The 15,181-nt window shown below is 39.1% G+C and overlaps 1 protein-coding gene across 1 annotated transcript in view; it reads right to left on the bottom strand.

The window, feature by feature from the left end:
* LOC117343201 (dynein heavy chain domain-containing protein 1-like) overlaps window positions 1-15,181 on the bottom strand; it is a 73,674-nt gene that overhangs the window by 14,613 nt on the left and 43,880 nt on the right. The window contains 11 exon segments of the mRNA XM_033905537.1: window positions 503-892; window positions 1,210-2,002; window positions 2,115-2,237; window positions 2,620-2,890; window positions 3,595-3,740; window positions 7,826-7,921; window positions 11,042-11,212; window positions 11,539-11,748; window positions 12,020-12,177; window positions 12,783-12,950; window positions 13,936-14,107. Of these exon segments, the coding sequence (XP_033761428.1) occupies window positions 503-892; window positions 1,210-2,002; window positions 2,115-2,237; window positions 2,620-2,890; window positions 3,595-3,740; window positions 7,826-7,921; window positions 11,042-11,212; window positions 11,539-11,748; window positions 12,020-12,177; window positions 12,783-12,950; window positions 13,936-14,107 (2,698 nt within the window).

Below are 15,181 nucleotides of genomic sequence, written 5' to 3' on the forward strand. Positions count from 1 at the left end.
GTTAAGCAACTTAACGTGTGCGTGTAGGCTACACGTACAAATCAACGTTATCTGGAACATCGTAAAAGGACATTACGACATATACCTGTATGTGAATGAAGGTATGTTTTAAGCCTATTTTGAACACTCCATTCCTTGACATTTTGCAACTAAACAGAGAAAGACCCAATTGTGTTAGAAAATACAGATGGTCTAAGGCATAATTTACAGCAAATTAAATTGTGAAAATCTTTCATTCAAACACAATTGTCTACATGGTCAGATTTAACATTTAAATGCTGTGCTACAAGTTGTTGTTACATGTAGCAGATACAAAACCACATAAATTGATGATGTCATACACACAAAATTTCGGTGATTCCCCTTCCTCGTACACATAAACGTACACCTAGGGTTGCTTAACCTCTTTAGTAATCATCACCATAGTAAGTAAAAAAAGGATTTCAATTTTTTAAGTAAAAAGCATTAAAAATGAGAATGGAACAGTTCGCCTCTTACTTACCATGAACTATAGCATTGATGAGTTTGCTGTCAAGACTAGGGTCGTCAGCCTCTACGATCCACAGATTGTGTTCTGGGTGGTCCACATTTTGGTCGGCACGGAGACTAATGGTTTCCCAACTATTGGTTACGGAGGTGACAGGCCTGAGGTCCTCACTGTTCCAGGTTTGGCGTGAATGACGGCCTCCGCTCTTTGTGTAGTCGGTTGTCATGGTGGCCGCACTTGTCGAGGTGTACGCTGTGCGGTCTGTCGTGTGGCCATCAGTGGTGTTGTGGCCGTCTGTGGTCTGGCCCTCTGAGTACACATCGGAGAATGTGAGGATGGTACCACGACTTGGTGGAAGTGGATCAGATGTACTCTCTTTATCTCTACTCGACTCCAGGGGGATACCTGTAACAATACAATGTTGGATCAGAAAATTCACAATAATTTTTAACAATTCTTAGACTTCAATTTTTCACTGAAATACCAAAACAATGAAGGTGTTATTTTAAAGCATCTATTATACCATGTGATATAATCAAAGCAAAATTTCAAAATGTATATTTCCTTGTAACTATTACAATGATAAAATGTTTAACAAAAATTCCCTGTACATTTAAAATTATAATTTATTAAGATTTAATTAAACAAAGATATTCCAATACTGCAATCCATCCCAGCAATAACACCATTATTTACTGAAATTAGTGTTCATATGTACATACCATCCACATCATCAGGAGAGCTTGCCCGAAGGTCCTTTTCGGAGAAGATGTTGCGACTTGTTTGAAGAGTGCGCACCCACATTTGCGCCTGGTTGTCGGGGTCTATGAGAAGAGGCCAGCAGTGTTTTCGGTTGTGACAGCTGACTCGCATGAGTAGAGCATTTTGTATTGAATGTAGATCTGTAGGCAGATTGTCAAGACGCCACTTGCTCAGTTCATCAAAGTCTGACAGGATCTCCTGTAGGATGTAGCCGGTCCTATTGAGGAGGATACTTTGATCATCCTCATCATCGGAGTCCTCTCCTTCACCCTCAATGTTAAGTGTACCGTCATACTCGATGCTGCCACGTTTCTTTAACTCCGACTTGTAGTACTTACGAGTGTCATACACAGTCGGGGGATACCTGTAAATCCGGATCTCTGGAAGACTTGGTATAGAGGCAGCACTGTCACTGTGAATACTGGAATCCCCAGCCTGGGAGCTGTCACTTGGAGCATCCTTCTGTTCCAGGCCCTCCAAGATACTACTGAGTGGATACCTCTCCTGTCCCATGTGTTGGTTCAGGGTAAAGTTTCCCTGACGACAGCGATCAAGCCAGTCCTGAAGTAGGTCGGCGCGGAACTTGTCCTCTAAGGGACCATGGTACAATACGGCTGCTGCGGTTACGAGAGCGTCACCAGGGGCAGTTAAAACATGAGTCTTTGCTTTCTTAAGTTCTGACTTCCATAGATAATGCTGCATAGACATATTCTCCATCAGGTTACAGGCACGGGCGATCATCTTCTCGATACTCTGTCACATAAACATAGTCAAGCAATCAAAATCACATGAAATTAGGGTCAGTTAATTCAAATGAAAATCAAAAATTGGTAGATTAGGGACAACGTTTTAGTTAGATACAAACCTGCATGTGTTTTTCTATTGTTTTGGCCCGTTTGACAGCTGCCTTGTGGTCAACGATCTTGGTTTCCAGCGAGCTCTTGATGCGGTTAGCTTCCACTCTCATCTGCCCTAACTTGGCTTGAGCCTAAGTATGAGAGAGAACAAAAAGAGGGTTAAACAAGGCCATTGCTAATGTAACTATATACAGTATATATACTCCCTACCTAAGTCAGAAAGTGTTAAAGATTTTTGTGACATATTTCCTAGAAGTAATGCAATTGGTCAGAATTTGTAAGTTTCCAGCATTTAGGTAAAAACAAACTGCGTAGCACTAAATATATTTTGTTAAGAAGTATATTTTGTTAAGAAGTAAATTTTGCTACTGTTTTGTGCACCCTGACAAATATGCTAAATCTTAATCATGTAAATTTGTTTTACCTTTTTTTCTGATAGACATTTATTTGGGACATTTGAATTAGCTGCAGAAGTGAAATCCATTAGAGACCGCTATAGACTTATCACCATACCTGTGTAAACTTCTCCTCGTGCTCCAACAGGTTTTTGAGTCGTGGCTGCATGTTGCGGTGAATATGAGCATACTTGTACACAGCATGTACCCAGCCACACACACCCGCGGCTGCTAGACTCACTCGTGTAATAAGATCTGGCTGGAACAGCGGATGTTGGACGATGTTGCCGAGTTGTTCAAAGATGTCGTTTGGAATGTTGTCCTTATCGTAGAACATCATGTCCTCAACAACGTTCTCCTTAATCAACAGAAGCTTGGCATTCTCCCAGCTGTCAATCAATATGAAAACATGCTTAGTTTGGAATGCACTCAGTCATGAGGGGGATTCTGAAGGATTCAGGGATTGGTGTGAAATCTATGATAATACTGTATATGGAGAATCTAAATGTCTTAAGGTTCGTCATATATCATATTATGTATCAAGTTTAAATAATTCTATATTGGAGAGACACAAATGTAATATTCTATTTATCGTTTAACTTATATTCAGGAGGAATCAAGCAATTTAAGTTCTCAAATGATCATTCTAAGAGGGCGAAAGAGTTTTGGCTGACATTTTGTACTACAAGATAATTTTGTGACATCATTCTTTCATGATGTCACACTCAACTTATGACATGTATTATGACATGTGTCGGCCAATAGTTATGACATGTGTTGGCCAATAGTTATGACATGTGTCACAATCGAGTTATGACAATAATGACAAATGTCATACAATAGTTTTGACATGTGTCATACAATAGTTATGACGTGTCATACAATAGATATGATATGTGTCACACTCAAGCTATGACACGTGTCACACTCAAGCTATGACATGTGTCATACAATAGTTATGACATTTGTCATACAATATTTATGACATGTGTCACACTCGATATATGACATGTCATACAATAGTTATGACATGTGTCTTACAATAGTTATGACATGTCATACAATAGATGGGTTTATCATAGTCTGTACTTACTCCTGAGGGACATTGAAGAGCAGACACAGTGCCTTCATAACAAACTGGACGATCTGTGGAGGGTCACGGTACGACCTCACTTCCTCCAGGTCCTTCTTGTGTAGTACACTGAGAGCCGTCAGGGCCGCCTGGTAGTTAGGGTTGACCTGGTGTGACATCAAACGGAAGTCAGCATGGGTCAACATGGGGTCAACATGGAGTCAACATCAAACAGGGGTCAACATGGGGTCAACATCAAACAAAAATATCAATAAGGGTCAACAAAGGTCAACATGGGTAAAAATGGGGTGATAGGGGCAAACTGAGCTAATGTCAAACTAACTTTCAAAAATGATTATTCAACAGTTCACTGCAGTGAACACAACAACAGAGAAAACAGACTAGTACTCTTTGTCAAATTAGATATAATTAGGTCATATTTTAATGAGTTCACTTAGTGTAAACAGTTGAAGTTATTTTATAAAGAAGCCTTTTCAATACATTTCTTAAAGACACAAAACTAAAGAACAGAAGAAATGACAGAAGCATCTGTACACAGTAGATATAACTACCGTTGTAATCAGTAAATATTACAAGTGATGAAAACGTGTGTAAGAGTGCCTTTGTAGATATTCATAAATCAATAATATGTGACATTATTAGAAGAAAAAAAAACAAAAACTAACTAATCGTAATACGTGGGGTGGAGACACAACGTCCCAGAAGGTTGAGAATTGTAGAAATGCAGACGAATCTGCCGTGGATACAGGTGTATACATGAGGTCTCACAAAAAATCCAGGTAATAAAAGGTGAGCCAGACATGGAGATTCATTCAATAGTCCGATTTATTTGAGAACGCTGTTGACATGTTTCGGCTAAAGCGTAGCCAATAAATCGGACTATTGAATGAATCTCCGTGTTGGGCTCACCATTTTTTCATACACATTAACTAATAGTAAATTTGTGAAGAGAAAAAAAATATATCTTCACCACAATATCAGGCATAAGATACCAGTAATACAGTTAATATCAACAAACAATACTGAATAAGATAACAACAAAATAAAGAATATTTTCCCAAGACTTACAAACGAATTACCGAAATGTATCTAAATGGTACTAATCCTCCGATTGGTTCATTATCAATAAAGAAATTCCAAACAAGCGTCCCTAATAAGAAAGCAGTTTGTGAGTTTTAATTTGATCTGCTTAGAAACCAATTTCTTATTTAATAGTGAAAGTGACCTTCATCTTTGACCTTTTGACCTGAAAAGCAATCCCAAACAAGTTCTCCTAATTAGGAAGCATTTTTTGTCTGAAAAGCAATTTTCTATTTGTTGTTATAGTAACCTTGACCTTTAACCTGTTGACCTGAAAAGAAATTCCAAGCAATACACCTTTGATGAAGCAGCGGTGTGTGAAGTTTGAGTTTGATTGGTCCGTTTAGATTTAATTATTGTCTGGAAATGGTGATATAGACGGACAGACGATGGCATTACCATTATATTGCCTTCCATTAATCTCCAACGGGGGGAGGGAACAATAATTAAAACCAACAAAATTGTCATGAAGCTAATGAGTCACATACAGATAAAACAAATAATATTGTCATGGCATCAGCAGAGCCAGTTACTATTAACACCAACAATACCATCACAACGCCAACAAGCCATACACAAGTCAAAGAATGATCCAATAAATTGTATTGTGACACTTTATGGTAAAGTAGCTTTGTATTTTGTTATAAGGAAACCTGCTGAAGGGGGTGAAACCGGTTGGTAAATACCTGATCAATGAAGAAAGCTACAACGTAATTAGTGTGCATTGTACTTCTTTTGTTTTATCTTTGAAACGTGATAAAATTGTTTTGTAAACGATACATAATTTGTTTAATTAATGAAATGCTTAATTGATGAAAAGTATTTTTCATTTTGTAGTGTTCGAGATACTAAACTTTTCGATGTGAGTCTGATAGGCGACGATCAACATCATCGTTACATGAAGACGATTCGATGACATGTAACAGCTAATGGTTATGGTCATTATCAAGAAAACATAGATTTATTGTCAACCATGAATAATTCGAAATCCTGCTGTTTCAAAGTTTTTCTATTAATCCCTTGAACTTCGAAACATCGAAGTTTGACTGTATTATCAAAACAGGTAACCAAACATGATGCTGATTTTAATGATTACCCTAATTACTTGTAACAATGTTGTAACAATGTTAGCATGCTTGATACCTCTGATTCAATCTGTATTTGGATTGGTGCAAACTATTTATATAATACAGGACATAACAGACAACAAATTGACCAATGGTGTGCAGGCTTACAACCATATGCTGAGACATTGACCAATGGTGGATAGGCTTACATGTACTGACCAGTGATGACAAGATTGATATCTATTGACCAATAGTAAACATGCTTACATCTAGTGATGGAGACAAGTGTACCAGTTTTACCTGTGTCTGTCTGCAGGACAGTCTGCCAATCAAACGTGTATATGTATCATAACAATTACATCCTGTAACATTTAAACTTGTGATTATTTGTAGGAAGACACCAACTTTATATTTCAAACACCTTTTGCTGCCTAATTTCGTTTCTAATCAGGTTTAAGCTAAGATTAGTGATTCTTTAATGACAGTGTGACCCTTAAGATGGAACATTCATTTTGACAGTCTGGCCCAGTTGTTCAAAAGTTGATTAGCTTAATCACATTATTAGTGAAAAATTCTTTTCTTCTTTACTTCAAAACCTGAATGTGTGTATTCCTTTTCTTGAATTATATCATGGCATTGCCATACACATATTATACAGAAATGTCTTCATTAACTCAATACTGTTTCATATATTTTAGATAAGGTTTCGATTTCTACTGGTCTCAATGTCCACAAGTTTTACCCTGTACATTGTATTGTACTCTCGGTATTTCTAACTACACCCAGGGAACCGCGATAGCTCAGTCGGTTAGAGCACTGGATAGGTAACGTGTCATGGTTCGATGCTCCCTACCATGTCGGTTTGTGTTTCTCAGGAAGCTGGGAAACGTACAGGTCAGTCTGTGCTGTCATGGTTGTGTCCTTAGCAAGACACTTTACCGTATTTTGCCGTATGCTATTCTGTGAGGTAGTCACCAACTACTACAAGGAGACCCCACCTCAAAAAGTTGTTCACAGAAAGAAAAAAAAAAAAAAAAAAATATACAAGCAAACAAACTTACTAATCCCAATTTACAATAACGGACATAAAATGTGTATTGTAAACCGACACCAGGTGTTAGATGAAAATAAAAGAAAATAAATAATGTAATAAGTCAAATCCCATTCATCCAGAAAAAAAACGAATTTTTACATTATAAGTTTCTGATCATCAGCTTTTAAAAGTAGTTAATTCAATGGTAAAACCTCTGTCATAACATAAGCAAATAAATTATAGCTACATAAGAATGAACTAAAACCATGCTGTACCTTAGAACCAACAGGTTAAACATTGTGCTACTGTAAGCTGGATGCTTCTTATAATAAATATTTTTACAAGGGTACAATGAAAAAAAAAAGTTTCTACAAACTGATCCATAAACATGCGCAAAACCCTGACAAGCTTGCAATCGTGGTACCCTGTGACATATTTGGATTACACCTATACTTCCCACTGATACCTCTATCACCTTATACCTCTACAATGACTATAGTACCTTGTATTGTGTTGAGGTGAAGTGTTCCACGACTGGGCCTTCCCTCGATCGTTTGTTAGGCTACAGAATCACACACATATGATTTCTCCTTATACATCATGATGATGTAATCCACATTTAGATTTTAATAAAACGTGTTTATTTGATTTTTAAGTTACAAACAAGAACTTGTTATTCATCTGCAATCGGTTAAAGACTAATTGTTGTACTTCTAAACACACCAAAATATTGCTCCAAAAGGAACGCTGAAACAATGATACTACATAAAAAATTAGACTGGCTCTTGTCTCTGGAATATCAAAATTGCCGAGAATTTTTATTTTTTTTTATCTCGGTTGACATTGGCTTCAAACTAAGGGGAGATAAGCCAGAATTAGAATTCAGCAATTCTTTACAAAAGCTAGGGGTTGGTAGCCAGTCTAATAGATAATGCTATCTTCAAAACTTCCAATTTTGACATCAACAGTGAAAGTCATTTTTTTTAGTAAGATCGTACAGCAAACACACCACACATGTACATTTCTAAATGACCTCTCGTAAACATGTTACCTTGTCAAACTCTGTCTGAGCTTCCCGTCGGAGATCTTCCAATGGCGTTTGTAGCTCCTCTATCTTCTGTTCCTGAGCTTTACACTTATCCAGCGACTGTCAAACAAAGGTGTCATCAAGTTAACATAGATGAATTAAAAAGTCTGGTATCAACCTAGACAAACCCCTCTCTATAGACTGTACCTCTTTTCACCCCTATAAATTGTGCCCAATTTCATAGCCCCCTAGAAAACTCTGCCCTATACACCATCTCACTAGAAACTGTGCCCCTTTACATTTCTCCCCTTTAAACTGTACCCCTTTACAATGGTGCCCCTCTCCTTTAAACTGTTCCCCTTTACATTGGTGCCCCTCCCCTTTAAACTGTACCCCTTTACATTGGTGCCCCTCCCCTTTAAACTGTACCCCTTTACATTGGTGCCCCTCCCCTTTAAACTGTTCCCCTTTACATTGGTGCCCCTCCCCTTTAAACTGTACCCCTTTACATTGGTGCCCCTCCCCTTTAAACTGTGCCCCTTTACATTGGTGCCCCTCCCCTTTAAACTGTGCCCCTTTACATTGGTGCCCCTCCCCTTTAAACTGTACCCCTTTACATTGGTGCCCCTCCCCTTTAAACTGTACCCCTTTACATTGGTGCCCCTCCCCTTTAAACTGTACCCCTTTACATTGGTGCCCCTCCCCTTTAAACTGTACCCCTTTACATTGGTGCCCCTCCCCTTTAAACTGTACCCCTTTACATTGCTGCCTCTCCCCTTTAAACTGTACCCCTTTACATTGGTGCCCCTCCCCTTTAAACTGTACCCCTTTACATTGGTGCCCCTCCCCTTTAAACTGTACCCCTTTACATTGCTGCCCCTCCCCTTTAAACTGCACCCCTTTACATTGCTGCCCCTCCCCTTTAAACTGTACCCCTTTACATTTCTCCCCTTTAAACTGTACCCCTTTACATTGGTGCCCCTCCCCTTTAAACTGTACCCCTTTACATTGGTGCCCCTCCCCTTTAAACTGTACCCCTTTACATTGGTGCCCCTCCCCTTTAAACTGTACCCCTTTACATTGGTGCCCCTCTCCTTTAAACTGTACCCCTTTACATTGGTGCCCCTCTCCTTTAAACTGTACCCCTTTACATTTCTCCCCTTTAAACTGTACCCCTTTACATTGGTGCCCCTCCCCTTTAAACTGTACCCCTTTACATTGGTGCCTCTCCCCTTTAAACTGTACCCCTTTTAATACATTGGTGCCCCTCCCCTTTAAACTGTTCCCCTTTACATTGGTGCCTCTCCCCTTTAAACTGTACCCCTTTACATTGGTGCCCCTCCCCTTTAAACTGTACCCCTTTACATTGGTGCCCCTCCCCTTTAAACTGTACCCCTTTACATTGGTGCCCCTCTCCTTTAAACTGTACCCCTTTACATTGGTGCCCCTCTCCTTTAAACTGTACCCCTTTACATTGGTGCCCCTCTCCTTTAAACTGTACCCCTTTACATTGGTGCCCCTCTCCTTTAAACTGTACCCCTTTACATTGGTGCCTCTCCCCTTTAAACTGTACCCCTTTACATTGGTGCCCCTCTCCTTTAAACTGTACCCCTTTACATTGGTGCCCCTCCCCTTTAAACTGTACCCCTTTACATTGGTGCCCCTCCCCTTTAAACTGTACCCCTTTACATTGGTGCCCCTCTCCTTTAAACTGTACCCCTTTACATTTCTCCCCTTTAAACTGTACCCCTTTACATTGGTGCCCCTCCCCTTTAAACTGTACCCCTTTACATTGGTGCCTCTCCCCTTTAAACTGTACCCCTTTACATTGGTGCCCCTCCCCTTTAAACTGTTCCCCTTTACAATGGTGCCCCTCCCCTTTAAACTGTACCCCTTTACATTGGTGCCCCTCCCCTTTAAACTGTACCCCTTTTAATACATTGGTGCCCCTCCCCTTTAAACTGTGGCCCTATACATAACCTCTCTAGAAACTGTACCCCTTTACATTGGTGCCCCTCCCCTTTAAACTGTACCCCTTTACATTTCTCCCCTTTAAACTGTACCCCTTTACATTGGTGCCCCTCCCCTTTAAACTGTACCCCTTTACATTGGTGCCCCTCCCCTTTAAACTGTACCCCTTTTAATACATTGGTGCCCCTCCCCTTTAAACTGTGGCCCTATACATAACCTCTCTAGAAACTGTACCCCTTTACATTGGTGCCCCTCCCCTTTAAACTGTACCCCTTTACATTGGTGCCCCTCCCCTTTAAACTGTACCCCTTTACATTGGTGCCCCTCCCCTTTAAACTGTACCCCTTTACATTGGTGCCCCTCCCCTTTAAACTGTACCCCTTTACATTGGTGCCCCTCCCCTTTAAACTGTACCCCTTTACATTGGTGCCCCTCCCCTTTAAACTGTACCCCTTTACATTGGTGCCCCTCCCCTTTAAACTGTACCCCTTTACATTGGTGCCCCTCCCCTTTAAACTGTACCCCTTTACATTGGTGCCCCTCCCCTTTAAACTGTACCCCTTTACATTGGTGCCCCTCTCCTTTAAACTGTACCCCTTTACATTGGTGCCCCTCCCCTTTAAACTGTACCCCTTTACATTGGTGCCCCTCCCCTTTAAACTGTACCCCTTTACATTGCTGCCTCTCTCCTTTAAACTGTACCCCTTTACATTTCTCCCCTTTAAACTGTACCCCTTTACATTTCTCCCCTTTAAACTGTACCCCTTTACATTTCTCCCCTTTAAACTGTACCCCTTTACATTGGTGCCCCTCCCCTTTAAACTGTACCCCTTTACATTGGTGCCTCTCCCCTTTAAACTGTACCCCTTTTAATACATTGGTGCCCCTCCCCTTTAAACTGTGGCCCTATACATAACCTCTCTAGAAACTGTACCCCTTTACATTGGTGCCCCTCCCCTTTAAACTGTACCCCTTTACATTGGTGCCTCTACCCTTTAAACTGTGGCCCTATACATAACCTCTCTAGAAACTGTACCCCTTTACATTGGTGCCCCTCCCCTTTAAACTGTGGCCCTATACACCACCTCCCTAGAAACTTTGCCCCTTTACATTCCTGCCCCCCCCCCCCTCCTCTTTAAACTGCACCCCTATACACCCACTAGAACCTGTGCCCTTATAATCCCTCTATAAGATATGCCCATATACACTGCCCCTCCATTTTAATTGTGTCCCTTTTCACAGTCTGGCCCCTATAAACAGGTCCCCTACCTCAATGTATTGTTCGCGGTGTTCCTCCACCTGCTCCACTAACTCCTTGATCTCTTCCATGGCTGCCTTGTGTTGGGGGGTCAGAGCCGATACTTGACGCTTGAACTGGTTGATGCTGCCAAATGCTTCATTCACTTTTGACAAAGCCTGTTCATGCTTGCCTATATTTTCCTGGTGGATAAGATAATAGATCAATGATGTTAGATTTTAAGGAAAATCACTGCTGTTTCCCTAACAAACATTATTATAAACCTTATAATAGTTGGTTGTTCCGTCAGACAATTTAAGTCCACATAAAATAATTGGTTTGATCCAAAGACATGCAATAAATATGTTCAAACACAACACTTTCAGAGGAAAAAAATATCTGCTTGTTAAAAAGTCTTTAATGGCATTGAACTTTCAAAAAAAAAATTTTGGTAATCGAGTAAAATTTTTGCTGTAATATTATTGGTGAAACATCTGAGATACGTGTGAACAGTTGAAAATTAACTCACCCTCTCCTTCTTCACGATGAAGGCAGATATGACCCTGAACAAATGTACAAACTCCATGAAGGTCAAAGGTGAGTAGAACCTGAGTGGCTCCCTCTGGTGGCAGAACTGGCGCTCTATGATGTTTTTGGCAGAGAGGTGCATGTAGGCCATGGCCTGGCTGGTCATAGTCATCTGTTCCAGCATCCGGGTTGGATGCCAGGGGATCGGAATCTGTACAGATAAAAGAAATTTGGATATATAATGTATATACCTAGTTCATCAGATGGTAGTTTAAAAATATACAAAAGTTTACCTAGTTCATCAGCTGGTGGGCAAAAAATATACAAAAGCTTACCTGTTCATCAGAAGGTGAGGCAAAAAATATGAAAAAAAACTTATTCAAACTTAATTAGTCTGTTTGATGACATAGCACTTTTGAAGAAACAATTAATATCAGCTACACATTGCATGTCTGAAATTAAAGCACAAAGTTGCTACAGACCTTTGACCTTTGATCCTGAAGCCAGACCTCGGCAATCTTGACGTAGGCCTCGTAGGTCCAGGGATGGAACATGTCGACAGAGGAAGCATACTTGAGCAGGTTAGGGTAGAGGTTAAGTTTGTCGTGGAGGTTCCGTACATCACTGGAGTAACTGTTGCCTAAAAACATAAGACTTTCTTGTAAACTAACTATTTCCATATCATCCCATAGTTTCCAATGTATGTCAACAGGTTTACCATCGGTCATCTGTTAAGAAGCCAGCATAGTTCTGACCAATCTATTACCCATGGCTATGGTATAAACTAATTAACACACTTGAAGTCTTAGGAAGGTATGGCACTGGACCCTCCAGTGTACTTAAGTAAATCTGGCCCCATAATGGAGATTTTTGAAAAACAAATTATTATTTTCACTTAATCCAAATATTTTATCCTTGAAAATGTGTTGAGTACACAGTACATAAGATTGTAACATGTTAAACAGAATTGTTTCCTGATTCCCTGACAGGTGTATATATATATATGTCTATGTATCAAAAAGAAGCCTCTTTAGTTGTACATGATATAATCTTTTGAAAACATGATAATGTGTAATTTCGAAATTCCTCAGAACATAATTTGACACCAGACAACAGCTATCATAAAACAACAATCACAATTTGAAGTTCTTATATTAAACTATATCACAGTAATATAGCCATCTCAAAGCGGTTCACTAGATGATAAATAGTCAGAAGGTCAACGGCCATTATATCCACACTTACCTCTGTAGTTCAGACAAACAATGATATGAAGATTTTGTCGGATTTTTTTCAGGTATCGTTCAAAGGCCTGTTCTATCTTGTCCACCCGCTTGGTCTGTACTCCACCAGGCATCATCTGGGACACGATGGCCTGTACCTCATCATCAGTGTATAGACCTGGACTGGTGCCTGTAAACCAAACAACAATCACTTAAACAACTGAACAAACAACAATAACTTAAATAACAAACAACATTCACTTAAACAATGAACATTCACTTAATTAACAAAATAAACGATCACTAAAACAACAAACAACTAAATAAACAACAATCACTTAAACAACAAACAACATTCTTTTAAACAACAACCACTTAAACAACAAACAACAATCACTTAAACAACATTCACTTAAACAACAAACAACATTCTTTTAAACAACAAACAACAACCACTTAAACAACAAACAACATTCACTTAAACAGTGAACATTCACTTAATTAACAAAATAAACGATCACTAAAACAACAAACTAAACAAACAACATTCTTTTGAACAACAAACAACAACCACTTAAACAACAAACAACAACCACTTAAACAACATTCACTTAAACAACAAACAACATTCTTTTAAACAACAAACAACAACCACTTAAACAACAAACAATGAAACAAACAGCAATTATTTGAACAACAAACAACAATCACTGAAATAACAAAACAACAAAACAACACTGGTTGTATGTGGTACACCTGTCCTAGTATTGGTAAGAGACAAAGACTTGGTCATTGTAAATATAGCAATTAAATATCAGTGGCCTTGAGTAAGTCAGAAGTTTTAAACTGAAAACTTGAATTTATTACACTCCATGTTTCCTTAATCTTCTACAAACACATCAGGGCTGTTTTTGTTTATAGCAGTCTAAAGAGTTGGACCAGACTTGTTCGTTTATGGACCTGGTTATTTTATGTTGCTTTCAGACAAGCTTAGACAAAGGCCTGTAATAACATGTACAGGTCTATCAAGATTTATACCTTAAATGTTAAAATTAAAATTTGACGAACCTGAGTCTGTTTGCATAAACAGGCCCCTGCAAATGTTACCCAATACACATCCTTGTCAACCTTTATCTAATGATTATAGATCTAATGATCCTATCAACCCTACGTACCCTCCGCCATCAGACAGCAGATGTCTCCGAGACAATCCATTCCCAAGTCTTCATGTATGAGCAGCACCGTGGGTTTACCCAGAATTCCTGTGTGGTGACAGGCTCGTTTTATGTGTTCCCGTACAATCTGGTGGTTTCTGCTCACATCTGTTTGCGGTTTAGGTTCAAATAACTGTAAAAACAAACCACCGAGACAACTATAAGTACAAACCATCAAGTTTCTGATACAGGGTCACAGTGACCTATTTATGTTTGAATGACCTTGACCTAGTAACAAAGTTAGACACATAAGTTAAACCAGAGATGAATTATATTATAATGTTTTGAGTCTTACCAAACCTGGCCTCCTGTACCCAGCGAGTGTGTAATTATTCAAAATGAAGTCATGTGAGTATGTTTGGATTTTAATCCATGATTATACACAAAACAGTTGATATGCATTTCGTATACATTCAAAAATTGATGAATTTGAAACTACCGATGAAGAGTTTGGTGTAAAATTTGCTTGTCAAGTTGGTTTATACTGGTTATAATAGCCATGAGGAGAGAATGAAAACAAATAAGAGACAGAGAAGGCCTGGAAAGCCATTCTTCAAAAGGGGAGCCTGAAGATGTCATTAGTTGTATTGTGTTAAACAAGATGTCCATTATATCTTCAGTAAGGTTTCAGATAATTGATGCTTTTTGTTCTGGAAAGGTTAACTAAATTAAGTCAAACGAATCCTCAAATCCGAAGAATTGCCATAAAAAAGTTTCCATCATGTAATGTGAGCTATGACGAATGGCAAGTTTTGACAGTGAGACTTGTGTTAATATATATGGCCGATTTAATGATTCTGAATTCTGTCTTTGTATTAAGATAATTTTGTTAAAGAGTGGATTTAGAGATGGACATTAAAGAGGGGTTATATTAGACTTAATCATACAGAAATACTTTGGGAATAATTTACCAAGGTGACATAAGTAACATGACCAGCAGAAGATGGGCATATAGACAAGAATGATGTTTTAAAGGTTTTGAGGAGATGAGTTTGTAGAGGACACATTATACAATAATAGTTTGGTATGTTTTAAGGTTACTTAGCCAGATATGACCAATAGGAGATGAGTTTGTAGAGGACACATGATTTATGATAGCTTGGTTTACTTTAGGGACCAATCACCAGGAGGAACATGCCCTTTACCACGCCCACTTACCCAGCAGTTCCGCCCCTCACACCTCCCACCACTCAGCTGTGACACAACA

The sequence above is a fragment of the Pecten maximus genome, chromosome 15 (genome assembly GCF_902652985.1).
Source record: "Pecten maximus chromosome 15, xPecMax1.1, whole genome shotgun sequence".
In the NCBI taxonomy this organism is placed as follows: domain Eukaryota; kingdom Metazoa; phylum Mollusca; class Bivalvia; order Pectinida; family Pectinidae; genus Pecten; species Pecten maximus.